General features: G+C 37.5%; 5 protein-coding genes across 5 annotated transcripts; 3 read left to right on the top strand and 2 right to left on the bottom strand.

Annotated features, from left to right (window-relative positions):
• The first annotated feature begins 702 nt into the window (after positions 1–702).
• On the top strand, positions 703–2840 carry LOC116122271 (pentatricopeptide repeat-containing protein At3g47530). Its single transcript, XM_031408147.1, has one exon. The coding sequence runs from the start codon at positions 703–705 to the stop codon at positions 2566–2568; it is 1866 nt and encodes a 621-aa protein (XP_031264007.1). The 3' UTR covers positions 2569–2840.
• A 703-nt stretch (positions 2841–3543) lies between these two features.
• Positions 3544–6425, bottom strand: LOC116122330 (malate dehydrogenase, chloroplastic). Its single transcript, XM_031408193.1, has 2 exons — positions 6295–6425; positions 3544–5113 (listed from the first exon to the last, which is right to left on the bottom strand). Exon 2 carries the CDS (start codon positions 5103–5105, stop codon positions 3870–3872), a length of 1236 nt encoding a protein of 411 aa, XP_031264053.1. The 5' UTR covers positions 5106–5113; positions 6295–6425; the 3' UTR covers positions 3544–3869.
• A 305-nt stretch (positions 6426–6730) lies between these two features.
• Positions 6731–9062, bottom strand: LOC116122320 (geranylgeranyl diphosphate reductase, chloroplastic). The gene is made up of 2 exons (XM_031408180.1): positions 8253–9062; positions 6731–7646 (listed from the first exon to the last, which is right to left on the bottom strand). Exons 1-2 carry the CDS (start codon positions 8940–8942, stop codon positions 6945–6947), a joined length of 1392 nt encoding a protein of 463 aa, XP_031264040.1. The 5' UTR covers positions 8943–9062; the 3' UTR covers positions 6731–6944.
• A 1626-nt stretch (positions 9063–10688) lies between these two features.
• On the top strand, positions 10689–15218 carry LOC116122347 (GDSL esterase/lipase At1g74460-like). The gene is made up of 6 exons (XM_031408214.1): positions 10689–11100; positions 11173–11303; positions 11410–11649; positions 11738–11987; positions 12067–12369; positions 15031–15218. The coding sequence occupies exons 1-5, from the start codon at positions 10863–10865 to the stop codon at positions 12306–12308; spliced, it is 1101 nt and encodes a 366-aa protein (XP_031264074.1). The 5' UTR covers positions 10689–10862; the 3' UTR covers positions 12309–12369; positions 15031–15218.
• On the top strand, positions 13350–15115 carry LOC116122338 (GDSL esterase/lipase At1g74460-like). The gene is made up of 5 exons (XM_031408204.1): positions 13350–13761; positions 13834–13964; positions 14071–14310; positions 14399–14648; positions 14728–15115. Exons 1-5 carry the CDS (start codon positions 13524–13526, stop codon positions 14967–14969), a joined length of 1101 nt encoding a protein of 366 aa, XP_031264064.1. The 5' UTR covers positions 13350–13523; the 3' UTR covers positions 14970–15115.
• Positions 15219–27687: the final 12469 nt, after the last annotated feature.

Genomic DNA, 27687 nt, shown 5'->3' with positions numbered 1-27687 from the left:
AGCAATTCTTAATCACATGCTTTGTAATAATTTGAATATGCTTAGTCTTGGAAATCAGCGTTTTCCGGACCTTAGTTAATATCAAAATCAGAAAATGACTGATAATTAGAAATTAGTATTTTAATCTAAATTAATTTTAGATATTCAGAACTAGAGATCATATTAATCCTCTAGAAAGTCTGATGCCATTTATGGACAGAAACCGGCTAGAGAGATGAGAAAAACCTGCATAAGTGCGGCCACTTATATGTATAGGATATACAGTATTTGCTTAGAAACGAAGTTTTCTTGTTTAAACATGATGAAGCTATTGCATGCTAATCAAATGTAATATATATGTCATTTGGGTTAAGTCTTTGGGGAAAGTTGTTTACTTTAAGACCTTGAAAAATTTATTGAGATTTGTGTAAACTAGTTCGAATACCTTGATTGCTAAATGTCACTAAAAAAAATATTCAACTCTAGGGTGGTCGAAGTATAGATTAAATTTTTAAAATTGAATTAATGAGAGGTATATAAATTTCAGTTAGTTGAAATTTAAGAATAAAAGACTTATAAATGTTTGAAAGATTGTTCTTGAGAAAATCAGCAACTTGTATGCATTCTAAAGACACCAGTCACGGCAAGCTTAGGGATGTGTGTGGTGTGGCTCCGCCCATGTTTATAAACCAAACAAAAAGTTTCAGAAATAAAATGACAGTAATGTCATATTTCTTAACCTTACATCCTTCCTCTCTTAATCTCCGTTTCTACCTTTCTGTTTCTTGTTTTACCACCCTCACTAACCTATTTCCAACAACATCTTCACAAAACCAACTCAACATTACTAAACAAACACAAAAACATTTGATTTCACTCATAAAATCATGTAGCAAAAAGACCCATTTCCTCCAAATCCATGCCCACATCATCCTTACATCTCTCATTCAAGACCCCACCATTTCTCTTCACTTGTTGTCCCGCATTTCCTTCTCTCCCTTCCGCGAAACTCGTTATTCCCGCCAAATATTCGATCAAATACCTAACCCGAATGTGTCTCATTTCAACACTATTATAAGAGCTTACTCTATCAGTAACTCACCCGAACAAGCCTTTTATTTGTTTAAAAATATGAGAAAAAAATGCGTGCCCACAAGCCCGTTAACGTGTTCTTTTGCAATTAAGTCTTGCATTAGGTTTTGTTCACTGATAGGTGGTGTACAAATTCACTCAAGAATTTTGAGAGATGGGTATCAATCAGATAGTCTTTTAATGACTACTTTGATGGATTTTTATTCAAACCGCGGGAAAAGTGTTCAAGCTTGTAGGGTGTTCGATGAAATCTCCCAAAGAGATACGGTTGCTTGGAATGTTTTAATTTCTTGTTACATACGTAACCAACGCACCCGAGATGCTTTGTGTTTGTTTGATAATATGAATAGCGAGGAAAATGAGTGTAAGCCGGATGATGTTACTTGTTTGCTTGTTCTTCATGCTTGTGCCCAGTTGGGCGCATTAGAATTTGGTGAGAAAGTTCATAGCTTTATCGAGGAACATGGGTATGGTGATGCTAAAAATGTTTGTAATTCTCTTATAGCAATGTATTCGCGGTGTGGGAGTTTGGATAAGGCTTATTGGGTGTTTAAGGGTATACGAGAGAAGAATGTGGTTTCGTGGAGTGCTATGATTCATGGTTTTGCTATTAATGGGCATGGGAGAGAGGCTATTGAAGCATTTGAAGAGATGCAAAGAAGGAGTGTTTTGCCGGATGATCAGACTTTTACTGGGGTTCTTTTGGCTTGTAGTCATTGTGGGTTTGTTGATGAAGGAATGATGTTTCTTGATCGTATGAGCAAAGAGTTTAATATATTACCTAATATACACCATTATGGATGCATCGTTGACCTTTTGGGTCGTGCTGGTTTGCTTGATCAGGCTTATCAAGTTATAATGTCAATGGAGGTCAAACCTGATTCAACTATATGGAGGACTTTACTTGGTGCTTGCAGAATTCATGGACATGTCAATCTTGGTGAACGTGTGGTTGGACAATTGATTGAACTTAAGGCTCAGGAAGCTGGAGATTATGTTTTGTTGTTGAACATATATTCGTCGGTTGGAAATTGGGAGAAGGTGAAGGAACTGAGGTGTTTTATGAAGGAGAAAGGAATCCAAACTACTCCTGGTTGTAGTACAATTGAACTGAAGGGAGTAGTACACGATTTTGTTGTGGATGATGTTTCACATCCACGAAAGGATGAGATCTATGAGATGTTAGATGAGATTAATAAGCAGCTGAAAATTGCTGGTTATGTTTCTGAAATAACATCTGAATTGCACAACCTGGCTGCAGAAGAAAAGGGGTATGCACTCTCTTATCATAGTGAGAAATTGGCTATTGCTTTTGGGGTTCTTGTAACTCCGCCGGGCACAGCAATCAGAGTGGCCAAGAATCTGCGAATTTGTGTTGACTGCCACAATTTTGCTAAGGTTCTTTCAGGAGTTTATAATCGAGAAGTTATCATTAGAGATCGTACTCGGTTTCATCATTTCCGGGAAGGACATTGCTCTTGCAATGACTATTGGTAGGGTATTAGAGGTTGGAGAATATACTCTTAAAATATGATACATGAGGCAACTGAGATATTATTAACTGCCAGAGCTAGGCTTGGCTTTAATTCTACCGATGGTCCGATGCCCTCTTGTATGGATCATGTAGAGAAGTATTTTTCTATTTCCTTGGCAGAGAAGATAAGGATTTAAAAGCTCCAAGTCCACCAATAACTAGGAACAAGTAAATTTCTGACACTTGTGAAGATTGCAAATGCTGATTCGGACTATTCTGGAATCCTACCCTGTATTCATTGGACAAGTTGCAAAAATGAGTCATGAACTATATTCATATACTGTCTTGTTCTTGATGGCTCGATTGGGGAAGATTGACTGGTAAAGGGAAGAAATGTATATTCAGCAGAGAATGGGAAAAGAAAAATTAGTAACTCTGATGATTGTAGTTCATACTTTCATATCTTTAAATAAAGGACAAAGGCTTCAGCAGTGGAAAACTTTTTGGTGTTTGGACTATGGCAAATTATTGCATCTGCAGCAAGAATAATTCTATGTTGGGGGAGAAATGATCTACATGGAGGGGAAAAAAAAGATATTTAATGTCATTAATAGAGGTACTAAACTCATGTATGTTTTCAGCACTTCTTATTTGAGCAACTATTTTCTGGTGATCCCATCCCAGCCCAAAGGGCAAGGCAAACTCTTCGACTTCGTTACGGTATTGTTGTATGAACTGTCAACAGTGACTTAACAAATTTATCTGTTGATTAGCTTTTATTTTGAATGATAAATAAATTTATCTGTTAATTTGGTTTTGTTCGGCCATTAGCTTATGTTTAAACATCACGGTAGGCTAACAATCTCTAAAGCCTATCCCACTTTACATAATCAGAGACACAAGACAGCCCAAGTTTACATTTTTGACAACAGCAGCATTTTCTGAGAGATTTCAGAATCCAGCAAAAGGATTCCATAAAGGGTTCAGATCTTTCAAAATTAAAAATTCTCAAAACTTGCCTACCATAAGCCAAGAGTATTTAAGAAATATAGCTCACCTGCCGCATTATTCAAAATTCTCAAGTACTACAACGCTTCGATGAAAAATGCTTATGCTTACATTCTTCGAATCTACAACAGCAACATACCCACTCTAAACTTTCATGTTTTTGCTTCAAGATTTTGCACGAAGAAATGAAAATCTTCCCATTCTACAAAAATGAAACTACCGAGACACGATAAATCCACAACAAAAATAACCAGACTCATCAATTCTTCTCTTAAGCATTGTATTTTAATATGGTTAGAGCTTCAATACTTTAATCCTAAGCAGTAACCGCTTGCTTCTGCACAAAAGCAATTCCCTTCTCAATGCTGCCCTTCAATTCAGGCTTGAGAGCATCCAGAGCCTTCTGTTCATACTCGGTCAATCCTTGGAGATCAGATGAAATCAAAGCTTCAACACCTTTCCTTCCAAGCTTAACCCTTGATGCAAATAATGGAAGCTCAGTCAGATTTGATTCCACATAAGCACACTCATAGACGTCCCCATCTCCATCCAGTGCACGAAGAGAAGACTCAACAAATCTTGCTGCTGCATATGCCATTGAAAGTGTAGCAGATCCTGCACCAGCCTTTGCCTCCACAACTTCAGTTCCAGCATTCTGGATCCTAACAGTTAGCTCTTCCACTTCTTCATCGGTAAAACTGACAGAGGGTTTTGTCTTTGACAGAAGGGGTAAAATAGTTATCCCGGCATGTCCTCCGATAACTGGAACATCAACATCAATAAGCTTAAGATTTTTCTTTTGAGCAACAAATGTGTTTGCCCTCACAACATCCAGTGTGGTAACGCCAAATAGCTTCTTTGGATCATAAACACCTTTCTGTTTCAGAACTTCCGCAGCAATTGGCACAGTAGAATTAACTGGATTACTGATAATATGGATGAAGGCATCAGGGCAGTTTTCAGCAACAGCCTCAACCAAGGTTTTTACTATGTTGGCATTGATGTTGAAGAGGTCATCACGAGTCATCCCAGGTTTTCTTGGAACACCAGCAGGTATGACAACAACATTCACACCTTTCAAACAGTTTGCTAATTCAGAAGCTCCTGTATAATCCAGAACTTGAGAGGGAGTATTGCAGTGACTGAGATCGGCAGCAACTCCCTTGACATTTGCTATATCATAGAGATGCAAGGCTGACACTAATGGAGACATCTTGACAAGAAGTGCCAAGGGTTGACCGATCCCTCCAGCGGCTCCAAGAATTGCCACTTTGAATGAAGCCTGGGGCTGTAGGCCATACTGAGTCTGGTTGGGTTTTTGGGCTTTTCGTGCAAAAGAGCTTCGAAGTGCTTGAGCAGTCTCCTTGCTCATGAAAGAGGTCTCTGATTCACAGCTCACAAATGTTGCTGCCTTGAGACCACTGAAATTTGCAAGTGAATTCTTGGAGTTGAAACGCACACCAAAGGGCTTTGAATGTGGAAGTTGGCTCGCTTTGGGGCCAAAGGAGATTGCCGATCCAACTGAAAAGGTAGTTGCTGATGTTGCTGCCATCTCACACTCTGCACAAAAGAAAACAAGTACAAGGACCTCATCTATTGAAATGTATAACAGCAAGGACAACAAGCTGAAAATGCAAAGTCTCCAAAAAGAATCGCAAGGATATACATGACACTATTACATACCTAAATATGACTGCCAATTTCCATACATAACAGAAACAGACAACTTTAAAATGAGCTGAAACATCAAACGGTGATACAATCTAACCTTGGAAGGTTTCCAGAGGAAGACAAGAGAGGGAGGGCAAGAGCATTATTGTTGTAACAATAGTTTCTTAAACACAAGATGTTCCTTACTTGACACTGTGTTTGGTTAACAAATGTTAAAATAAAAAATTGTTAAACTATATTCACGAAAAATAATCAATTAGTACTATAGAGTACTAGATATCCAAAAAAAGCATCAAACTATGGTTGGTCAATTTAGTTGCTAAGAGAGTGTTCAGGCTTCAGTGTGCATTTGTGAGAACCATTTCTGCTTCTTTACCTCAAAGAAACACTTCTTATTTATTTCAGCAAAATATATCAACATAGGCAAGAAAACACTTTTGACAATCTAGAAACACTCCCAAACAGAATTAATGGTCCATTCGGCATGCTCTTAGAGAAAACTCTTTCAACCAAAAATACTTTAAATCACTCTCTCTATAAGGGTTTCTTAATAAAGTACTTCAAGCACTCTTTCATCAGATAAATCCCTTTCTAGAAAATCAACACACCTTAATACTCATTTATATCTATTTCAAGCAAACACTAAATAGAAGAACACAACTTCCAAACAAATGGCACAATTCAATCCCTATGTCTCGATTAAAAAACATAGTTTATTCAGCTATACAATTCTTTCACACGGTTGGGATTCAGATATAATAGAGACATAAAAGAATCTGATACTAATCCACTAATATAAACAAATTTCAAAGAACTACCCTCGCCTACACTACAAAGTGATTTCACGACCTTAAACGTAACGTTGTTTATTCATTCATTCTATATATTATAAAACTATCAACATTAAAAAAAAAAAAAAAAAAAAAAAGATAAAATCTCGAAAATTGCGAGTCAATCGATTTAGAGATTGAAGTAAAGAGAACCTAAAAATGACAGATCTGAAGCCCATAACAGTATGAAAAGTGCTAAAATTGAAAGAAATGTAAAGAAATAAAAGCAGAGAAGGGAACCTTGAAGAAGAGAGAGTGACCGAATCTGTGTTTGGTGAGTGAAAGGAGAGAGCGGTTTGAGAGAGTTTATAAGGAGATTTTGGGTTGAGTGTATGGGTTTCTCCGCCAATGGGCCTTGAACGAATCTACGCTTTTTCTGTTTCAAACAGCTGTGATTTTTACTATTTTTATTTTTATTTTTTTTCTATCCATTTTTGCTTTTTATTTTATATCCTGGCCGTTTCTTTTTGACGGCCAGGATTTAAGACCCGAAAACAAAATGTGTTATTTATTCGTAGTATAAAAATTTCTACATACTCTCTATTATGTCATGACAAAGACAAGTACCTACCCTTGAATTGGATTAATATAATACAACTTGCCTAATTATCATTAAACTATATGGTTATTTGTCTTAATCAATTTTTTAATTTAATCCAACTACGTTCAGTTCAAGTCATAAACTTTTGTTCTATATATGAATTCGGTTTACAAATGACAAACCGGGCCATAGAAAGTGTAGTTTAAAACAAGAGATCATCAATCCAAATTCATCTATAAAGTTGTTCCTATTACATAATTGAAGCAAGTAGCCATGAAACTACAGCCAATTTTCTTACAATTAATTAAGTTGTGGAATAAGCAAAATGACATAAATCCATTTTTATTTCTCACACTCTCAGCTTCTCCATCTCCTTTCTTAATGCATTGGCTCTCACCAAGCTCCCAATTGTATTCACAGCCAACTTCAAATCATCCAATGGGTTCCCAGGCACCACCTTCTTGTACAAATAACTATCAAATGTCATCTTCTGCACATACTCATCAGCACACATCTCCACAAACGCTTCCCTCGCCGGATTTGATCTATAAAATACTTTCTGCAACACATCCAGCACCTTATATGTTGGCCAATATGTTTTATCCCACTTCTCCAAGTACTTCCTCAAGTCTCCTTCATCAATCATTCTCTTCCCCTGCTCTGACCCTTCAACAATGGCCTCGGCGCACATTCTCCCACTCTTCGCCGCAAAGTAGATACCTTCACCTGAGCATTTTGTGACATACCCGGCAGCATCCCCGACCAATGCTACTCTTCCTGATAACCTCCGTGGCCTTGGGTGCTCAGGGATCGGATGCGCCTCCACTCTAATGATCTTTCCTCCGAGGATTTTATCCTTGGCTCGTTTCCTGGTTGCTAGTTGGAACTTCTTGATGTCACCCTTGTGTGTCACCGTGCCTGTACCCACTGCCACATGATCACACTTGGGGAACACCCAACCATAGAAGTCCGGTGACACATCATCCCCAACGTACATCTCAGCCAGGTTCTCATAGTATATCATCTTCTCATCAGGGATCCTCACTCTTTCCTGGAATTAATTACAAATCTAAATCATAATCCAATAAGCATTCAACAATCACACCATTATTATCATGAACTATCAGGTAATGAATAGAAAACAGTCTAGACATTCCATTAAAACTCAAACTTCATAATCAATTTCAACCTTTCGAAACTCAATACATCTCTTGCTATGAATAATACAGGACACAAAAGATTCGATCCAAACTCTATACAATAATAATGCAATAAAAGTCAATTCAATCAGTAAGGGTGAATGAAGCAAAACTTGTACAGGAAAGTCTCACCCCTCAGCATGGTGAGACTGTCTAATAATACAAAGACACATTAATTTTCAAAACCATCTCTTATGTTGGTGGTTATAAGTAAATGACAATGGATAGTTATTCATGAATCATGGTAAGAAAATTTGATAAATATATGGCGAGATATATTTATATCTCATCGGATGGTGTCACCACCGTGTAACTATTTCTTGGGTGAATGATACCTTAAACGAATAATGCCAAGTATCTTAATTTATATGAATGAGTTTGTATATACTAGCATTACAATTTATAAAAACTGCAGCAACATTTCTAATCAGAGACAGAGAAATGAAGATGTAAAGTACCTGGAATGCAATTGCGTAATCATAGTCACCAGCATTAATGGATTTAGCGACCCTGGAGTTTGCACCATCGGCTCCAATCACAGCATCAACTTCCAGCCTTCTCTTCTCACCCATCCCGCCCTTCTTATTATCATACTCGGTATAATACAAAACGTACGGCTCCTTGTTGTTCCTGGGAAAATCCATCTTCAAAAACAAACCATTTATAACGCTCGCCCCGTTCTTCTCCGCCCTCTCTCTCAAATACGCGTCCAAAACCTCCCTCCTCACCATCCCAATATACTCGTGCGGCTTCAAAGTCTGCCCAATATCCACCGCGATATTAGACGGCGATATCATCTTCATCTTCGTAACTTTCCGGTCAATGATGTCCAACGGGAGGTCAAACTCCCCCACCATGCACAACGGGATGGCCCCACCGCAGGGTTTGCAATTGTCGAGCTTACGTTCGATCAGGTACGTCTCAATGCCATTCTTCGCCAGGGTTTCGGCGGCGGACCCACCGGCGGGTCCGCCCCCGATGACTGCCACGCGGAGGTTGCGGTTGGAGAGCTTGGGGCTGGTTCTACTGGCGGAGACTCTGAAGCGTTGTTGCTGATGTGGAAGTGTGAGTGGCTGGGTGGTGAAGTGGGGAGGGTCCGACGTAGAACGGCGGAGTGCGGTGAAGGATTTGAGGGCAACTGAGGCCATTGTTTTGGAGGTTCAGTGGAGACCGAGTGAGTGAGAGTGATGACGTTGGGGGGGTTTTGTTGCGTAATGCGTTTTTGGTGGATATGGTTGGGGATTTTGGGGGGACTGGAGCCGTTGGATTGGGAGAGTGGAGGGTGAAGATTGGATGTGGATAATGGAAATAGATTTTTGGGATGAGTTTTAGGCAGAATTTGGCAATAGGGTACTGTGTTTAATAGTGTGTTGTCTTAATCAGATTGAGTGGCTGATATTATGACACGTAAGATATTTTAAGTTCACTCAGTCAAAGAGAGATTTCATACATGGTATATATTTCATGAAAAAATCCAGTTTTATCTTATTATAATTTATTTTGAAATAACAAAATAGTGAGAATAGGACGTCAAACACGACAAGACATTTCGTAGTTTATCAAGTGAGATTCATTATTAGACTTGCGGATCCATTATATATATATATATATATATATATCATGTGTTGATGTTTGGGTTGACAATACTTATATAATTTCTTTTACATCACATAAATGATTAATTTGACATGTCATCAATTGTGCAATAGTAGGAAATTCACAATATTTGACAAGAAATATAAACCAATAATAATTAATTAGGCAATGATTCGTATAAAGTTTGTGTTATCAAGTGGTAAGTTGCAGCTGGTCAACCCACCATGACCATCTGAAGTTTTGAAATTGAAGCACTAAATAAACTATTACTTTCATTTCATCAACTCAACCAAAGTATAATTTCCCAAGATGAAATATATAATATTCGTCCGTTTATTTTTTATTGGATTTTTGATATTTTTAAAGTTAGGTGGGAATAACGAGGTAGGATTTAAAAATTAATAAAAAACTCTTTTATATTTGCTAATTTACTAAACAACTCAATATATAAATTTTTTATAAAATAACAAAAACACTCCCACTCACAGTTGCCAGATTCCGACCACTACCGTCGGAATTTGGCGTTACGACTCACGATCAGCCGGATCTGGCCGTTTGTGTGCCGATATGGCATTTTCCGATTAGATCTACCACGAATCTGGCTAGAAAAGGCCAGATCTACGACTATTTCTAACCATCAGCGACAGCCAAGATATGGTTGTCGTTGACGACTAGCTAGCATTTTTCAGCCAGATCCAGCCAGAAAATGATAGATCGGCATACTACTGACCAGATCCAGTCGATAGTGTGCCATTATACCAGATTTTGACTACCTTCTGATGGTAGTGGCCGAAATCTAACAAATGTGGGTGGGTGAGGGTGTTTTTGTTAATTTTTAAACTTTTTTTCTGAAATTGTTTAGTTAAATTAATAAACTTAAGAGATTTAAAATATAGTTAAAAAAAATATAATAGTATTTTAAAAGTAATGAAACAAACAATTATTTTGAGGATAGGATTGGAAATAGGATATAAAATAATGAAACAAACGGACCTAAACAACGTTACACAATCTAGAAGTAAACTAGTTGTTCCTCTTCCTCAGCGTTGAACAATCAAATTTCTCATAAAAGATGTCAAGTTTGAATTAGAATTCGTGAAGATATTCTGAGGAATTTGAACAGACGAAAAGATTGGAAGAAAATGAAAGGGCTGCAGAATGTGACTTTGGTAGGTGAACTCACCATAACAACTCACACAAACATTGTTTTGTTGCTCACGCTTCTTATTCACACAATATTTGCTCAGACTCAGATTCATGAAACTCAATACCGGTGTAACAAAATCATAAAGTAGTTGCAGTAGGTTTGAATCTTTGGCAGTTGGTTCATCAAACTATTTAACCTCTCAGCAAACTCCCTGTATTGCTTGTGCAGAAAGTTTTCTGAAACCTTCCTCCTTTTAACTTTACTTTCATATGCATAAATCCAAACTCAATTCTTTCACAAACATAAACACATTTTTCTGTCAAACATGAAGCTCACGGCGCATCTAATGATTCTGATTGTCACCCTTTTCGGGTCTGCCATTGATGGCTACCATTGCAAAGTTGTTCAGTTCATTTTCGGTGACTCCCTTTCAGATGCCGGTAACAACAAGTACCTCTCCAGGAGTCTTGCTAATGCAAACCTGCCCTGGTATGGTATTGATTTTGGCAATGGGCTGCCTAATGGCAGGTTCACCAATGGCCGCACTGTTGCTGATATAATAGGTAAATGTTTATGACTTTCAAATGTTTAAGCTAGTTTTTCTCCGAGGAAACTAAATTTATTCCAATTTTCAGGTGACAAGACTGGTCTCCCAAGACCGCCAGCATTTCTGGATCCATCTTTAACTGAAGATACCATATTGGAAAATGGAGTAAATTATGCCTCTGGTGGTGGTGGGATTTTGAATGAAACTGGTGGTTACTTTGTAAGTTGCAACCGTTTGATCATACTTCATTTTTTACTCCATAGATTACTAAAATTTGTATGGCAAGACAACAATAGCTCTAAGATTGATCCATAACTTCTTTCAGATTCAGAGGTTGTCACTCTATAGGCAAATTGAGCTATTTCAAGGGACACAAGAACTTATAAAAAGCAAAATTGGCAACCAAGAAGCAGAGAAGTTCTTTCAAGAGGCCCGTTATGTGGTTGCTTTAGGAAGCAATGACTTCATCAACAATTACTTAACAGGAGTTTACAGTGATTCATGGAATTACAATGATAAAAGTTTTCTTGACTACTTAATGGAAACACTTGAAGCACAACTCAAGGTAAATTCAACTAGAAGCTATCATCTTTTTTCTTTTTTCGCTTCTCCGAAATATTATGTTTCTGATTGAAGCATGTTCTTCCTTATAGATATTGCACAAGTTGGGGGCTCGGCAATTGATGGTGTTTGGGCTAGGGCCCATGGGTTGCATTCCACTCCAAAGGGTTCTAAGTACAGATGGGAGCTGCCAGCAGCGAACCAACAAACTGGCTATTAGCTTCAATCAAGCTGGAAGCAAGTTATTGGATAATCTGTCAACCCAACTTGCTAAAGCAAGCTTCAAATTTGGCGATGCTTATGAAGTTGTCAATGACGTTATTACCAATCCGCAAAAATATGGTATGTAAATATGCTCTTCCCTTTATCAAATTTGAGGACTATTTATTTTTCCTGATACTTCCAAATTGGATGGTTCCAGGATTTAATAACTCTGATTCGCCATGCTGTTCATTTGGGAGAATTCGACCGGCTCTTACATGTTTACCTGCATCATCGCTGTGTAAAGACAGAAGCAAGTATGTGTTTTGGGACGAATACCACCCATCAGATAGTGCTAATGAGCTGATAGCTAATGAGCTCATCAAGAAGTTCGGATTTCTCCGCGTCGATGCTCCATCTCCTGCACCTGCTTTCGGTCCATCCTCAGAGACAGATGAATAACCTATTGTTCCATAAAAGCTACAAATAACTGTGAGGAGAGCAGCTTCTTTGCATTCTTCAGTTGTTAGCCGTCCGTTTATTTTTTATTGGATTTTTGATATTTTTAAAGTTAGGTGGGAATAACGAGGTAGGATTTAAAAATTAATAAAAAACTCTTTTATATTTGCTAATTTACTAAACAACTCAATATATAAATTTTTTATAAAATAACAAAAACACTCCCACTCACAGTTGCCAGATTCCGACCACTACCGTCGGAATTTGGCGTTACGACTCACGATCAGCCGGATCTGGCCGTTTGTGTGCCGATATGGCATTTTCCGATTAGATCTACCACGAATCTGGCTAGAAAAGGCCAGATCTACGACTATTTCTAACCATCAGCGACAGCCAAGATATGGTTGTCGTTGACGACTAGCTAGCATTTTTCAGCCAGATCCAGCCAGAAAATGATAGATCGGCATACTACTGACCAGATCCAGTCGATAGTGTGCCATTATACCAGATTTTGACTACCTTCTGATGGTAGTGGCCGAAATCTAACAAATGTGGGTGGGTGAGGGTGTTTTTGTTAATTTTTAAACTTTTTTTCTGAAATTGTTTAGTTAAATTAATAAACTTAAGAGATTTAAAATATAGTTAAAAAAAATATAATAGTATTTTAAAAGTAATGAAACAAACAATTATTTTGAGGATAGGATTGGAAATAGGATATAAAATAATGAAACAAACGGACCTAAACAACGTTACACAATCTAGAAGTAAACTAGTTGTTCCTCTTCCTCAGCGTTGAACAATCAAATTTCTCATAAAAGATGTCAAGTTTGAATTAGAATTCGTGAAGATATTCTGAGGAATTTGAACAGACGAAAAGATTGGAAGAAAATGAAAGGGCTGCAGAATGTGACTTTGGTAGGTGAACTCACCATAACAACTCACACAAACATTGTTTTGTTGCTCACGCTTCTTATTCACACAATATTTGCTCAGACTCAGATTCATGAAACTCAATACCGGTGTAACAAAATCATAAAGTAGTTGCAGTAGGTTTGAATCTTTGGCAGTTGGTTCATCAAACTATTTAACCTCTCAGCAAACTCCCTGTATTGCTTGTGCAGAAAGTTTTCTGAAACCTTCCTCCTTTTAACTTTACTTTCATATGCATAAATCCAAACTCAATTCTTTCACAAACATAAACACATTTTTCTGTCAAACATGAAGCTCACGGCGCATCTAATGATTCTGATTGTCACCCTTTTCGGGTCTGCCATTGATGGCTACCATTGCAAAGTTGTTCAGTTCATTTTCGGTGACTCCCTTTCAGATGCCGGTAACAACAAGTACCTCTCCAGGAGTCTTGCTAATGCAAACCTGCCCTGGTATGGTATTGATTTTGGCAATGGGCTGCCTAATGGCAGGTTCACCAATGGCCGCACTGTTGCTGATATAATAGGTAAATGTTTATGACTTTCAAATGTTTAAGCTAGTTTTTCTCCGAGGAAACTAAATTTATTCCAATTTTCAGGTGACAAGACTGGTCTCCCAAGACCGCCAGCATTTCTGGATCCATCTTTAACTGAAGATACCATATTGGAAAATGGAGTAAATTATGCCTCTGGTGGTGGTGGGATTTTGAATGAAACTGGTGGTTACTTTGTAAGTTGCAACCGTTTGATCATACTTCATTTTTTACTCCATAGATTACTAAAATTTGTATGGCAAGACAACAATAGCTCTAAGATTGATCCATAACTTCTTTCAGATTCAGAGGTTGTCACTCTATAGGCAAATTGAGCTATTTCAAGGGACACAAGAACTTATAAAAAGCAAAATTGGCAACCAAGAAGCAGAGAAGTTCTTTCAAGAGGCCCGTTATGTGGTTGCTTTAGGAAGCAATGACTTCATCAACAATTACTTAACAGGAGTTTACAGTGATTCATGGAATTACAATGATAAAAGTTTTCTTGACTACTTAATGGAAACACTTGAAGCACAACTCAAGGTAAATTCAACTAGAAGCTATCATCTTTTTTCTTTTTTCGCTTCTCCGAAATATTATGTTTCTGATTGAAGCATGTTCTTCCTTATAGATATTGCACAAGTTGGGGGCTCGGCAATTGATGGTGTTTGGGCTAGGGCCCATGGGTTGCATTCCACTCCAAAGGGTTCTAAGTACAGATGGGAGCTGCCAGCAGCGAACCAACAAACTGGCTATTAGCTTCAATCAAGCTGGAAGCAAGTTATTGGATAATCTGTCAACCCAACTTGCTAAAGCAAGCTTCAAATTTGGCGATGCTTATGAAGTTGTCAATGACGTTATTACCAATCCGCAAAAATATGGTATGTAAATATGCTCTTCCCTTTATCAAATTTGAGGACTATTTATTTTTCCTGATACTTCCAAATTGGATGGTTCCAGGATTTAATAACTCTGATTCGCCATGCTGTTCATTTGGGAGAATTCGACCGGCTCTTACATGTTTACCTGCATCATCGCTGTGTAAAGACAGAAGCAAGTATGTGTTTTGGGACGAATACCACCCATCAGATAGTGCTAATGAGCTGATAGCTAATGAGCTCATCAAGAAGTTCGGATTTCTCCGCGTCGATGCTCCATCTCCTGCACCTGCTTTCGGTCCATCCTCAGAGACAGATGAATAACCTATTGTTCCATAAAAGCTACAAATAACTGTGAGGAGAGCAGCTTCTTTGCGTTCTTCAGTTGTTAGCAGAATCAATACGTATTAATGTTTTTGTAATTGTTTCTTCATTTGTCACAAGTAACAGTGATGAGGTTTTGAGTTGAATTATAGTAAAATTCTGAAGAATATATAATTCTTCTATTTTATGTTATGTACTCATATAAATTAATTAAATGTGATCTCAATTGAATAATGCTGATTATCACAAGTGATTGCTCAGGATTGGGGGATTTGGCCTCTGTTGTGTGTTTCAGGTTTTGGAATTGCTTCTCAACATATCAAATTCAAAAAATCTAATTAAAGCTACGGCATTGCGCCATTAGTTTCTTGCGTTAAGATATTCTACTTAATCCACAATAATTATATCTGGATCTGATTAGAGCATTCTTTGTTATAAATTGAGCCCAGTTGGGCAATCAAAAGTCAGTATCAAATTCTCTTTAGGATCGATCACAGTAGAGGGAACACCTATTCTGGTATCAACTTTATTGCCAATGGCTGCTACCTTGTCCATCTGGTTTGATCTGCATTTTTTTATTGCACAAAAAATCCAAGGAAGCAACCACAACATATTCTAATCAAAGATAAGCTTGTATAATTTATAAGATATGTGTGTCCACACGTTTATCAACTATACTTTGTTGTCCATTACAAGGATTATACTTGCGGCCGAAACTATATGATATTCGAATTCGACTATCTTGCAATTGTTAAGGGAGAGAAGCATTCAGAAAACTGTGTGCAATTGAAAGTGAATGCATAACACCTCATAATCCACTTTCTCTCCACTAAGCTGAATGTAAAAATGGTTTGAGATATTTACATTTTGGTTTTTTTGAGTGGTTTGTCTAACCAACATGTGTATTATAAACAATGCGGTATTGGACTTTCTCTTTCTGGGAACTTTGGAAAAGCATTTTTCAGGTCTTGTTGCTATTTGCTTTTTAGCACAAATTAGGATAAAGCTCATTCAAAGGCAAGCAAATTTGACGGTATAGGATGCATGGATTATGTTTATGGTTGGTTGCATTCTTCGTCACGTAAGCCACTGGTGTCCCTTTTCTTTGTTTTTATATATTTTCCCTCAAAGGAACAGCACAGAAGCTTCAAATGCTGTCATATAGATGATAGATTAACATCACATAATGAACATACAAGATATAAAATGAGAAAATGACTTGCTGATAATAGACACAAGTACAGAACACTTTGTTCAAATTTCGCTCTAAAATTACCAAGGAAAGCACCCCAGAGTAGTAACAAACTTGTAATTGCAACCAAAGTTTCAGAATCTTAAGTGTAACATTCAGAATTATGGAACTTGGGGCTGCAGCATCCAGTTCCAGAAAAAAAATCCCGATTCAGAACTACTGCTAGCTGCCAAGTACCAACTCATGTTTCATTCATTAAAATCCAGTAGGGGTGTATGATGGGGTAAGGAAGCATGTTGGAGGAAGAGAACATGCGCTCATGCTTTGGCATCAAACATACATAATAGGAACTGGTATTTATATTCATACATAAAGATCAAGACAACATAATAATACTTACAATATTGCACTGGAAGCCACTCCAATTACTTCTCTTCTTACTCCCAAGTAGTTTCTCATAATACTTTCCACCTTAATTTTACCTAGTTTATCAAGTACTCGATCCTCGACCATTTAAAGAAGAAAGGGAATAAAGAACTTCCTAAACAACTAAAATCATGCTTAATTTTTTTATCTACTACTTAAGTTACTAACTAGAGTAGCTCATTCCTCAACAATCAACGCAGCCTCTCCCAAGTTGTGCCCTTGGAGTGTGGCGGTTGTTGGCCCCTGATCCTGGATAATCATTCAGCTCCACGCCCATCCTTCCAAGAATAGTTTTTCCCTCCCAACTTCTCTCACCAGTCACCTGTATTATCAACACAAAGAAAATGCATAAACACACCGATCAAACTTAAAACACTACAACTTTGACGGCAGATAACGATGAGATAAGAAGTACCAGGCGGGTTTTCTCTGGAAGTTGATCATCAGCTTGAGATCCATGCATTAAGTTTCCAGTTCCTGCAAATACCAAAATGTTAGGGTGATGAAAATACAGGAAGATAAAGTATTGGACTGGTGAAAAAGTTAATTACTTGAAACTGGGACTGCATTCAAGCATACAATTAGAAGAGAAAACACCAATGAAGTTACAAGCAGTAGACGAATGAGAGAGCCTGCAGCCATTTCTGAAACAAGATTCTTTCTTGTGCACTAAGTACTACTTCTCTGAATGCTGCTGTGTCTCATAAAGCAAGAAGTCTCAATTTATACATTTACATGAGAGATTTCTGGAAGTTTATGATGTTGGAAAAGGAAGAATTAAATGATATTTACCAAAGTCAAAAAGGTGAAAGGAAACCACAAATTGTGGGGGCTTAACGCCTTTCATAAAGAGTGTGAATGTGAACCATAGATATAGATATGAAAACCAGACAACAGTAAAGTTGGTAATGAGGTTGGGTAAGTGGGGGATGCCATCAAAATTTTTATATAAGCAGCATTTGCGAAGAAAGATGGAGCACACTATCCAAGTGGAAGATGACACAAGGAAGATAACGTGGCTACATTTCTTCTCCTGCGCTAATTTAAGTCAAGCCCCTAGTGGACATCATCATTACACCCTCCATCACCATGTTCAATGAATTCATTATTCATATTCATTTCGTGCAAAGTGCAAACTCAACCCTAATTTTATCTTATCCCGCATTGTTAGCCAAACAAAATCTGTAATAGTTCACGAGTCTCAATATAATCGAAGAAAAAAATTTGATTTAATTGATTAAATATTATTTGTTTTAGATTTTTTTTTGGATAACCGAAATATCCAGACCAGTTTAAGTGCATTTTAATTAATCTTTAGGACAATTTATTAACTCTTATAATTATGTTTGCTGGAAAGATATGCGACATCAAATTTATGTAGAATAAAAAACAAAATTATGATTGGGTTGATTGGGATTTGTACACATTGATGTCCATGAGAAAGTAAGCATTAAACTCATTAAAATGTTGGGGCACTTAGATTTTGTGCCTTCATTTTAGTGACAAGTGGAAGTTAAACTCATTAAAATGTATAGGCACTCAGATTTTGTGACTTAAATATAGTGGAAAGTGGAGCTAATTGAATTCAGAATATAAACAATGGAAACTAAATGTGGTAGAAGTTTTTTCATGATCGCTGAGATAGCTCTCATATATGTCGGCAAATTTCACTGTAAAACATATTGGTAGCTACTTATGTATTGTTGAATACTCGGCAATGCTATCTAATATGATATCATAAGATCATTTAACCTATCAATCAATTGGTGTAGCATGATTATATGGCTATAGTTTCAAGAAACGTGTTGACGAGGGGAGTAAAATTACCGTGCATCTTCCAAAAGCACGTTGATATTCCTCTTTTGCAGTCAATGGCAAAAGAGACTTGACTTGATTTTCTATTGGAAAATCTAGGTTTCACACTGCAAGAGTATTTTGAATTTCTATGTAAAATCCACCCAATTACATCATGATGCGCTGACCATAACCATTCATCTTGTCCAAGAAATTTCTGTGCTTAAAGCTTTATGAATGAATATTTAGTTTTTAAGTAGTCTTAATCAAAAAAAATAGTGGATTAGGCAGCAAAAGCTTGGAAGATTAGCTGGTTAAGTTCCATCACTTTATGGGAAACAAAGTTTAAGATGAAAGTAAGTTACACACAACTTTATAAAACATTTGCCAAAAGGATGCGGAACTTGTAGCCTAATGAGTTGAAAAGCTTTCATGCAATATTGGTTAAAAAAAAAGTAAAAGCACAAAACGCCAATATATTATTTATTTTACAAACTTTCCTGCCTTCTTCATCATGTCACACATGTCTCATAAGTCAACTCCAACCCTACCTTATGTCATTGCATTGTATGCACCTTTAAACACCTTTTTTTAATGGGGAAGTTAAAATTCAATATATATAGTGACACTTATAATGTTTATTGAAGATATGGTAAATTTTTAAAGACACTGGAGAAGTCAATCTTAAGCATTCTTTTCCAAAGACTCTCTCTTTTTTGTTTTATCATAAGTGTTCTAATGTATATTGAATTTATTGATTGTATATTTGACCAAATATTTTGCAACAGTTGATAACATTATAATTGTAATTCATAACATTATGTCATATATATAATATAGGAATTACAAATTTTAAAAAGTGAATAAATTTGAAATAAGTTACAAAAACAATAATATGAGTTACAAGTTGTCTTAATATATTTTTACAACTTGGACTGTTAGAGTAGGTGCCCTAGAGCCAATCAATTATTGTAGAATTGACTCTTTGTAATAATGTTCATTGATCAATAAAAGACATTTTATTCTATATCGCGTAAATCATTATTATTGTTATATGTATTGATATATGTCCTTAGAATGGTAGAACCGTGACGAGGGTATCAAGTGTTTCAAATCTTAATAGTGAGAACCCTATGAGCGCATATGGTGGCCATTCTAGAAACGTCCGTAGCCCTAGTATTATTCTGAAGTAACGACACAGATAATACGGTAAGGCTATCATAGTGTTGAATGACCCTGTCGAAAGACAGTGACTGATCTTACTTGTCAAGGTTGTTTGGTGACAACCTAGTGCAACACATGGGTGCTTGCTGTAGGCAAGTTCACTGGACTGACCCACCAGAGGATTCCATATGGATGGTAACCCTAGTGTCTATGGAACAAATCCTCTAATGAATGGTGGTTCATGTGATCCTTAGACTTGAGATCACCGGAGCACCTTGTGCACCGATTGGTGTAGTTTGACACTAGCCCAATGCAGTTCTATTCAGAGCTATCAATACAGTAGTGATTGGCTGCATCAAGGAGTGTATCAAGACTATAGTGGATCGACAGAGGATTCATGACTCCCAGGTACGGGGGAAGTTATCTCACGGCACAATTCAGTAAATGAAAATGACACTAAAACTATGGCCACAGTGGGATTGAGTTGTTACTCTATCCAGTTTATAATTCAGGTCATTGGTCTAGTAATTGAATACATAATATCGAGAGTAACCGAGGTTGACACTGTTTCTATGCCCTGGTCTCGTTGAGATAACAGATGATGAAAGGATTGGATTGTACGGTAACCATATCATTGACAGGTAGCTGCTTCGCTGAATCCAAATCTATCAAGTGGCCATGATGCCTTGCTAGGGGCCAATCTTGGTCCGTGTGTAGTGAGACGATTAATTGGTGTTAATCGCGATACTGTACACTACCGGTATGATGTGGAGTCTACGGGTCACATACATAGAAGATAATTTAAGAGCCAGTTTATAAGAAGGGCGTTTTCGTCTTTTTAGGCAAAATGGGTATTTTGGTTATCTCACAGTGCAATTAAATTTGCTGAGGTCGTAGCCTTTATTTAATTTGATATTAAAATTAAATAAGTAAAATTACATTTAAATATGTGTTCGCATATATTTAAATAAATTATCATTATTGTTAAATGTTAATAGATTATATATATATTAATTGAATTGAATTGAGATAATGATAATTAAAATTAAAATATCTAAATGGGGTTGTTTGGATACAAGGGGTGTTTGGGTTGGTGCCCAAGTCTATTCCATGATGGAATAGGGCAAAGTGTGCACTATATAAGTGCAACACTTTGTGAATTAAAAAAAAAAAAAAAATGAATTCATTTTAATCATTTGGTAAAAGAACCAGCCCCCTTTTCTCTCCCACGCCAGTTTTTCCTTTTTCTGGAAACAAAATTTGCTTGATTTTGTTCTTGGTTCTTAAGGCTAAGGAGGATCTAGAAAATCCCTCTTTAGTTCCTTGGGGTTATCTTCGTGTGGACTAACGGTGGTTCAATCCTACCCTTGGATCGGTAGCGAAACCCATTCGACATTAAAGTTGGAGGAGCCTCCAAACGTGGGTATGGTTTTTTAACTTCAAATTGATTTCCTGCAGATTTGTATTTAATGTATAAACTGTTAAATTTGTACCCCGATCTTGGTTCTAAGGAATGATCCATGATGTTTATGATTTTTGTTTTCGCTACCATAACTTGGTCGTTTCCTAACAGTGGTATCAAAGCCTTGGGTACCAAATTTTATAGTTTATTGTCTGATTTATAACATGTATTTGATTGATAACATGTTTTTTTGTTAAATCTACAAAATTTGCTTTTGAATGAGTGATTCAGTTGATTAATTGGTTTAATAATGTGTTGATGAATGTTATATTGGTTGGTTGGTATCCTGGTCGAATGCTTGTGCGTTCGATTTGATTTGGATACATGTTATTACACGAAAAACTGCAAAAACGTGAACTGTACGATTCTAGGATTTGCAGACTTCGTCATAGCGAAATAACAACTTCGCCGTAGCGACAAAGTTGTTGTCCCAATTATGTGTTTTTAGCGAAGGGACCAAACTGCAGTTTTTAATAACCTATAAAGCCAATAACCATTCTGCACATATAAGAGGGTAATTAATAATAAACCCACCCAATTCAAAATTGATTGTTTTTGAAATGTATGCCATGTACTTGTTTGTATATTGCATGGTGCCCGGTACATGAGCCCTATGACCTATAGTGAATGTTTTAAATTATTTTTAGGTATGTATGGTTGTAAGTTTTAAAATAGGGCCTACGTGTCCTGCCTTCCTTCCCCTTCTCGATGTACATTCTCTTCTCATTTCATTCCCCTCGAATGTAAATTGAGGTTTCTAAATTTATTGATGTAAAATTACTTTAAGATTAATTTTAATGTAAATTTAGTATGATGTTTTTGTAATGTACTTGAGACGGAGCAAAGGAGGAGGCAATCGTACTTGAAGACTCAAGATATTCATTATAGGACCCCTAGGTGACCTACCGATTCCTCTAGGCTCGAGGAAATCGGTTTTAGTTGGGCCATGTATCGGCACGTTTTAATATTTTGTTTAGAATGCATGCTAAGGTTGAATGTTCAAGAACATGCCAAACAATGTCATTCTAACAAAGATAATAATCTGGTGAGACACCAAATAACAAACCCTCAATTAAAATATATTAAGTCATGTAAGCCTTCCATCACCATGGTTTTAATCAAACCACTGTTTGTCGGAACCTTGTTCACCAAAGCGAATGGTACACTTCTACTAGTGGGAGGTTAAAATTCATTGGAGTTTTCCTTAATGGTGATGGGTCGACTTAAAAGGACGGTTTTGCTCGTTAACCAAAGCGAAGGTTGATAAACGCGTCATATGCATAGTAGAGAAGTACACATACTGTGTGTACATGGTGGCATGTAATGTCCACTCTACTGATACTGAGAATCACACTTGAGGACGATGGTTAGGGCCATTAGATTGTGTGATTGGCTTCTTCACATTTGAGGTTGATAGTAGGAGCTATCAACTGGTGTGGATTAAGTTTGTTAGCCTACCTAATCAACTCATTTTGTCTTGTTCGCCAAAACGAAGGTTTGAAATAGGCCAGATGGGATCTCAGTCCACTAGAAAAGCCAATGAGCTTTCCCGAGTTAATAGTGAGGGCTATTGAATTGAGGAAAATAATGGGAGCGTCGTTTAATAAAAGGACCATATTAAATAATAACGAACTTTATAGTGACTTTATCTTTTCTGCAATTGTAGATTCACCAAAATGAGCATTATGAACCTGCGACTGATAATCGAGAAAGAAAACTGGTTGGATGGATCCAATTTCTCAGACTGGTATTGTAATCTTCAGATTATACTCAAGTCAGAAAAGAAATTGTATATCCTTGAAAAGTTATACATGGCTGAGCCTGATCCTAATGCCACTCAGGAAGTAAATGATACTTATCAAAAGTTCCTTGATGATGCTGATGGCGCTCAATGCTTGATGTTAGCATCGATGACACCAGTGTTACAAAAGCAGCATGAGAATATAGACGATGTTGCCATTATTCTACACCTCAAGGAGTTTTTCGAAGGGAATGCTCGACGTAAGAGGTACAAGTGTTAAAAGCATTGTTTGGAAGTCGTTTGACTGAGGGAGCCCAAGTTGGTCCTCATGTGCTCAAGATGATCGAGCACATAGAGAGGCTTGAGACTTTGGGATTTGAGTTGGATGCAGAATTACAAATGGATTTAATTCTACAATCCTTGCCTGACTCTTATGCACCAATGAACTTCAATATGAACACGATGGTGAAAACCCTGTCGGAGCTTTTGAACATGCTAAGGACTGCAGAGCAGGACTTGAAGAAGTCCAAGCCCGTTTTACTAGTTGCTGTCAGTAAAGGAAAGGGTAACGACAAAGGTAAAAGCCCAAGCCTAAGCCTAAAAGACAGGTTGCTCTTGGGCCTGAGAGTGGCATAGGGAAGGGTAAAGTAGTATGCTTCTTTTGTGCAAGCCTAGCCATTGGAGGAAGCACTGCAAGGCTTTCCTCGCAAGCAAGAAGAAGTCAGATGCTATGACTTCAGGTATATTTATGATTGAGATTAACTTCTCTCCCTTAACATCTTGGGTCATTGACATAGGATGTGGTACTCACATTTGTACTGATGTGCAGGGACTAAGGCAGAGTAGAGTGCTCGCAAGGGAGAAGTGGACCTACGAGTTGGAAATGGAGCACATGTGGCTGTATTAGCTGTAGGGACTTACTGTTTTTGTTTGCCTATGGGCTTGTTGTTGGAACTACATAACTGTTATCACGTACCTTCTATTTCTAGAAATATTATTTCAGTATCTGCTTTGGATAATATAGGGTATCATTTTGAGATATCTAATGGATTGTTATCCTTTAGTTTGAATGGTATTCTATTTGGAATTGCAAGGTTATATAACAGATTATATGTTCTTGATTTAAACAATAAAGATATTCTTAATGTTGAAACCAAGAAAGCTAAACATAGCGATCAAAACCAAACATATCTCTGGCATTGTAGATTGGGTCATGTTAATAAGACCCGCATTGCAAAACTTCAAAGGGATGGAGTTTTGGACCCTTTTGACTTTCAGTCATTTGAGGTATGCGAGTCATGCTTGTTAGGCAAGATGATTAAGTCTCCTTTCACATGACAAGGTGAAAGGGCTACTGAACTGTTAGACATCATCCATAGTGATGTATGTGGTCCATTAACAATTGAAGCTAGAGGTGGATATTCATACTTCATCATATTTACTGATGATTTCAGAAGATACGGTTATGTCTACCTTATGAGATATAAATCTTAAGCCTTTGATAAATTCAAAGAATTCAGGAATGAAGTACATAATATGTTGGGCAAAAGTATTAAAGCTCTTCGGTCGGATCGAGGAGGGAATACTTAAGCTCAGGGTTTTCTGAATACTTGAAGGAGTGTGGGATAGTATCACAACTCACCCCTCCGTATACACCCCAACACAATGGAGTATTTGAAAGGAGGAATATGACCTTACTTGACATGGTTAGGTCCATGATGAGTTTTAGTGATCTACCTGTATCATTTTAGGGTTATGCCCTAGAGACTGCGACTCACGTTTTGAATCGTGTGCCGTCAAGTCTATAGATAAGACTCCATATGAACTATGGGTTGGGCAAAAGCCCAACTTGTCTTATCTAATGATTTGGGGTGGCGAAGCTTATATTAAGAAATTGACTTCGAACAAGCTGGGCCCAAAATCCTGTAACTGTATATTTGTGGGGTATCCAAAAGAGACCAAAGGATACTATTTCTTTCACCCAGAAGAGCAGAAAATTTTTGTTGCTCGTTCTGGTGTCTTCCTAGAAAATGAATTTTTTCTAAGAAGTACTAGTGGGAGAAAAATAGAACTCGATGAAGTTCTAGAACCATAAATTATACTAGATGAAGGATGGGATGATGTGCCATAAGAAGTGGTTGAACATTATGAGGAGGTTACTCTACAACTTGTGGATGAAAGAGAACTACCTCAGGTAGCATATAAATTGCGTAGATCTGGAAGAGTACACCATGAGTCCGAGTGATACGGTTATCTCGTGAATCAATATGGTGACATTCTAGTCTACCAAGACGATGAACCTAGAACCTACAAAGACGCTATATCGGATCCAGATTCCCTTAAATGGCTTGAAGCCATGAAATCTAAGATGGACTCCATGTACCAGAATCAAGTGTGGTCTCTGGTGGAACCACCTGAAGGGGTAAAACCCATAGGGTGTAAATGAGTCTTCAAGAAGAAGACTGACATGGATAGCAAGGTGCATACTTATAAAGCACAACTGGTTGCCAAAGGTTTCAAACAAATTCATGGTATTGACTATGAAGAAACCTTTTCGCCTATTGCCATGATTAAATCTATCCAGATTATGCTTGCGATTGCTATATATCATGACTATGGGATTTGGCAAATGGATGTCAAAACAGCTTTCCTGAACGGAAACCTTGAAGAGGATGTGTATATGACACAACCCGATGGTTTTGTTCTTGATGGGCAAGCTGATAGGGTATGCAAGTTGCAGAGATCGATTTATGGACTCATGCAAGCTTCAAGGAGCTGAAACATTCATTTTGATGAAGCCATAAAAGAATTCTGTTTTATCAAGAATGAAGATGAACCCTGTGTTTACAAGAAAGTGAGTGGGAACGCAGTGGCATTCCTCGTGTTGTATGTCGATGACATACTTCTAATCGGGAATGATATACCGAACTTGCAGTCGGTAAAGACTTGGTTATCCAAGTGCTTTTCCATGAAAGAATTAGGGGAAGCAACCTACATCCTTGGAATAAAGATCTATCGTGATAGATCGTGTGGGTTGCTTGGCCTAAGTTAGAGTGCATGTATTAACAAAGTACTGAAAATATTCAGTATGGAAGAATCCAAGAAGGGATTTCTTCTGATGTCACATGGTGTTTATCTCTTTAAAAAAATGTGTCCTAGAACACAAGATGAGAGAGATAGGATGAAAAGGATTCCATATACATCAACAATTGGATCTATCATGTGTGTCATGCTATGTACTCGGATTGATGTCTCATGTGCTTTGAGCACTTGTAGAGATATCAATTGGATCCAGGTGAGCGTCACTGGATGGCTATCAAGAACATTCTTAAGTACCTGAAGAGGACTAAGGATATGTTCTTGGTTTATGGAGGGGAAGATGAGCTCACTGTAAGATGATACAGTGATGCTAGTTTTCAAACGGACAAAGATGATTATCAATCGCAATCAAGGTTTGTATTTTGTCTCAATGGGGGTGTAGTGAGCTAGAAGAGCTCCAAGCAAAGCACTATAACAGACTCTACAATGGAGGCTGAGTATATTGCATTAGTAGAAGCGGCTAAGGAGGCAGTCTGGATTAAGAAGTTCATCACTGAACTTGGTGTGGTTCCCACGATTGTTGATCCAATAGACATCTATTGTGACAACAATGGAGCAATTGCTCAAGCCAGGGAACCACGATCTCATCAGAAGTCCAGACACATACTTAGAGATTTCATCTCCTCAAAGAAATAGTTGATAGGAAATATGTGCAGATCAGTAAAGTGCATACTAACAACAATCTCGCAGATCCACTGATAAAGCCTCTGTCGTAGTAGAAGCATGAAAGACACTTGAGATCATTTGGTATTAAATACATGAATGATTGGCTGTAGTGCAAGTGGAAGATTATTAGAGTAGGTGCCCTACAGCTAATCAATTATTGTAGAATTGACTCTTTGTAATAATGTTCATTGATCAATAAAAGACATTTTATTCTATATCACGTAAATCATCATTGTATGTATTGATATATGTCTTTAGAATGGTAGAACCGTGACGAGGGTATCAAGGGTTTCAAATCTTTATAGTGAGAACCCTATGAGCGCATATGGTGGCCATTCTAGAAACGTTCGTATCCCTAGTATTATTCTGAAGTAAGGGCACAAATAATACGGTAAGGCTATCATAGTGTTGAACGACCCTGTCAAAAGGTAATAATTGATCTCACTTGTCAAGGTTGTTTGGTGACAACCTGGTGCAACACATGGGTGCTTGCTGTAGGCAAGTTCATTGGACTGATGTGCTAGAGGATTCCATATGGATGGTAACCCCAGTGTTTATGGAACAAATCCTCTAACAAATGGTGGTGCATGTGATCCTTAGACTTGAGATCACTGAAGCGTCTTGTGCACCGATTGGTGTAGTTTGACACTAGCCTAACGCAGTTCTATTCAGAGCTGTCAATACGGTAGTGATTGGTTGCATCAAGGAGCGTTTCAAGACTATGGTGGATCGACAGAGGATTCATGACTCCTGGGTACAGGGGAAGTTATCTCATGGCGTAATTCAGTAAATGACAATGACACTAAAACTGTGGCCACAGTGGGATTGAGTTGTTGCTCTATCCAGTTTATAATTCAGGTCATTAGTCCAGTAATTGAACACATAATATCGAGAGTAACCGAGGTTGACACTATTTCTATGCCCTAGTCTCGTTGAGATAACAGATTATGAAAGGATTGGATTGTACGGTAACCATATCGTTAACAGGTAGCTGCTTCACTGAATCCGAATCTATCGGGTGGCCATGATGCCTTGCTAGGGGCCAATCTTGGTCTGTGTGTAGTGAGACGATTAATTGGTGTTAATCGCGATACTACACATTACCGGTATGATGTGGAGCCTATGGGTCACACACATAGAAGATAATTTAAGAGCCAGTTTATAAGAATGGCGT

Source organism: Pistacia vera, unplaced genomic scaffold, assembly GCF_008641045.1.
Source record: "Pistacia vera cultivar Batoury unplaced genomic scaffold, PisVer_v2 Contig1021, whole genome shotgun sequence".
NCBI lineage: Eukaryota > Viridiplantae > Streptophyta > Magnoliopsida > Sapindales > Anacardiaceae > Pistacia > Pistacia vera.
This window is presented reverse-complemented; position numbering and strand designations above follow the sequence as displayed.

What these genes read in the sequence shown, in the direction of transcription:
- LOC116122271 (XM_031408147.1), top strand. Translation starts at nt 703, where the DNA reads ATGTCATATTTCTTAACCTTACATCCTTCCTCTCTTAATCTCCGTTTC.
- LOC116122330 (XM_031408193.1), bottom strand. Translation starts at nt 5,105, where the DNA reads ATGGCAGCAACATCAGCAACTACCTTTTCAGTTGGATCGGCAATCTCC.
- LOC116122320 (XM_031408180.1), bottom strand. Translation starts at nt 8,942, where the DNA reads ATGGCCTCAGTTGCCCTCAAATCCTTCACCGCACTCCGCCGTTCTACG. An exon ending in ATTACGCAATTGCATTCCAG is followed by an intron (nt 7,647 to 8,252) that starts GTACTTTACATC and finishes AATTAATTCCAG; the next exon opens with GAAAGAGTGAGGATCCCTGA.
- LOC116122347 (XM_031408214.1), top strand. Translation starts at nt 10,863, where the DNA reads ATGAAGCTCACGGCGCATCTAATGATTCTGATTGTCACCCTTTTCGGG. An exon ending in ATGAAACTGGTGGTTACTTT is followed by an intron (nt 11,304 to 11,409) that starts GTAAGTTGCAAC and finishes AACTTCTTTCAG; the next exon opens with ATTCAGAGGTTGTCACTCTA. An exon ending in TACCAATCCGCAAAAATATG is followed by an intron (nt 11,988 to 12,066) that starts GTATGTAAATAT and finishes GGATGGTTCCAG; the next exon opens with GATTTAATAACTCTGATTCG.
- LOC116122338 (XM_031408204.1), top strand. Translation starts at nt 13,524, where the DNA reads ATGAAGCTCACGGCGCATCTAATGATTCTGATTGTCACCCTTTTCGGG. An exon ending in ATGAAACTGGTGGTTACTTT is followed by an intron (nt 13,965 to 14,070) that starts GTAAGTTGCAAC and finishes AACTTCTTTCAG; the next exon opens with ATTCAGAGGTTGTCACTCTA. An exon ending in TACCAATCCGCAAAAATATG is followed by an intron (nt 14,649 to 14,727) that starts GTATGTAAATAT and finishes GGATGGTTCCAG; the next exon opens with GATTTAATAACTCTGATTCG.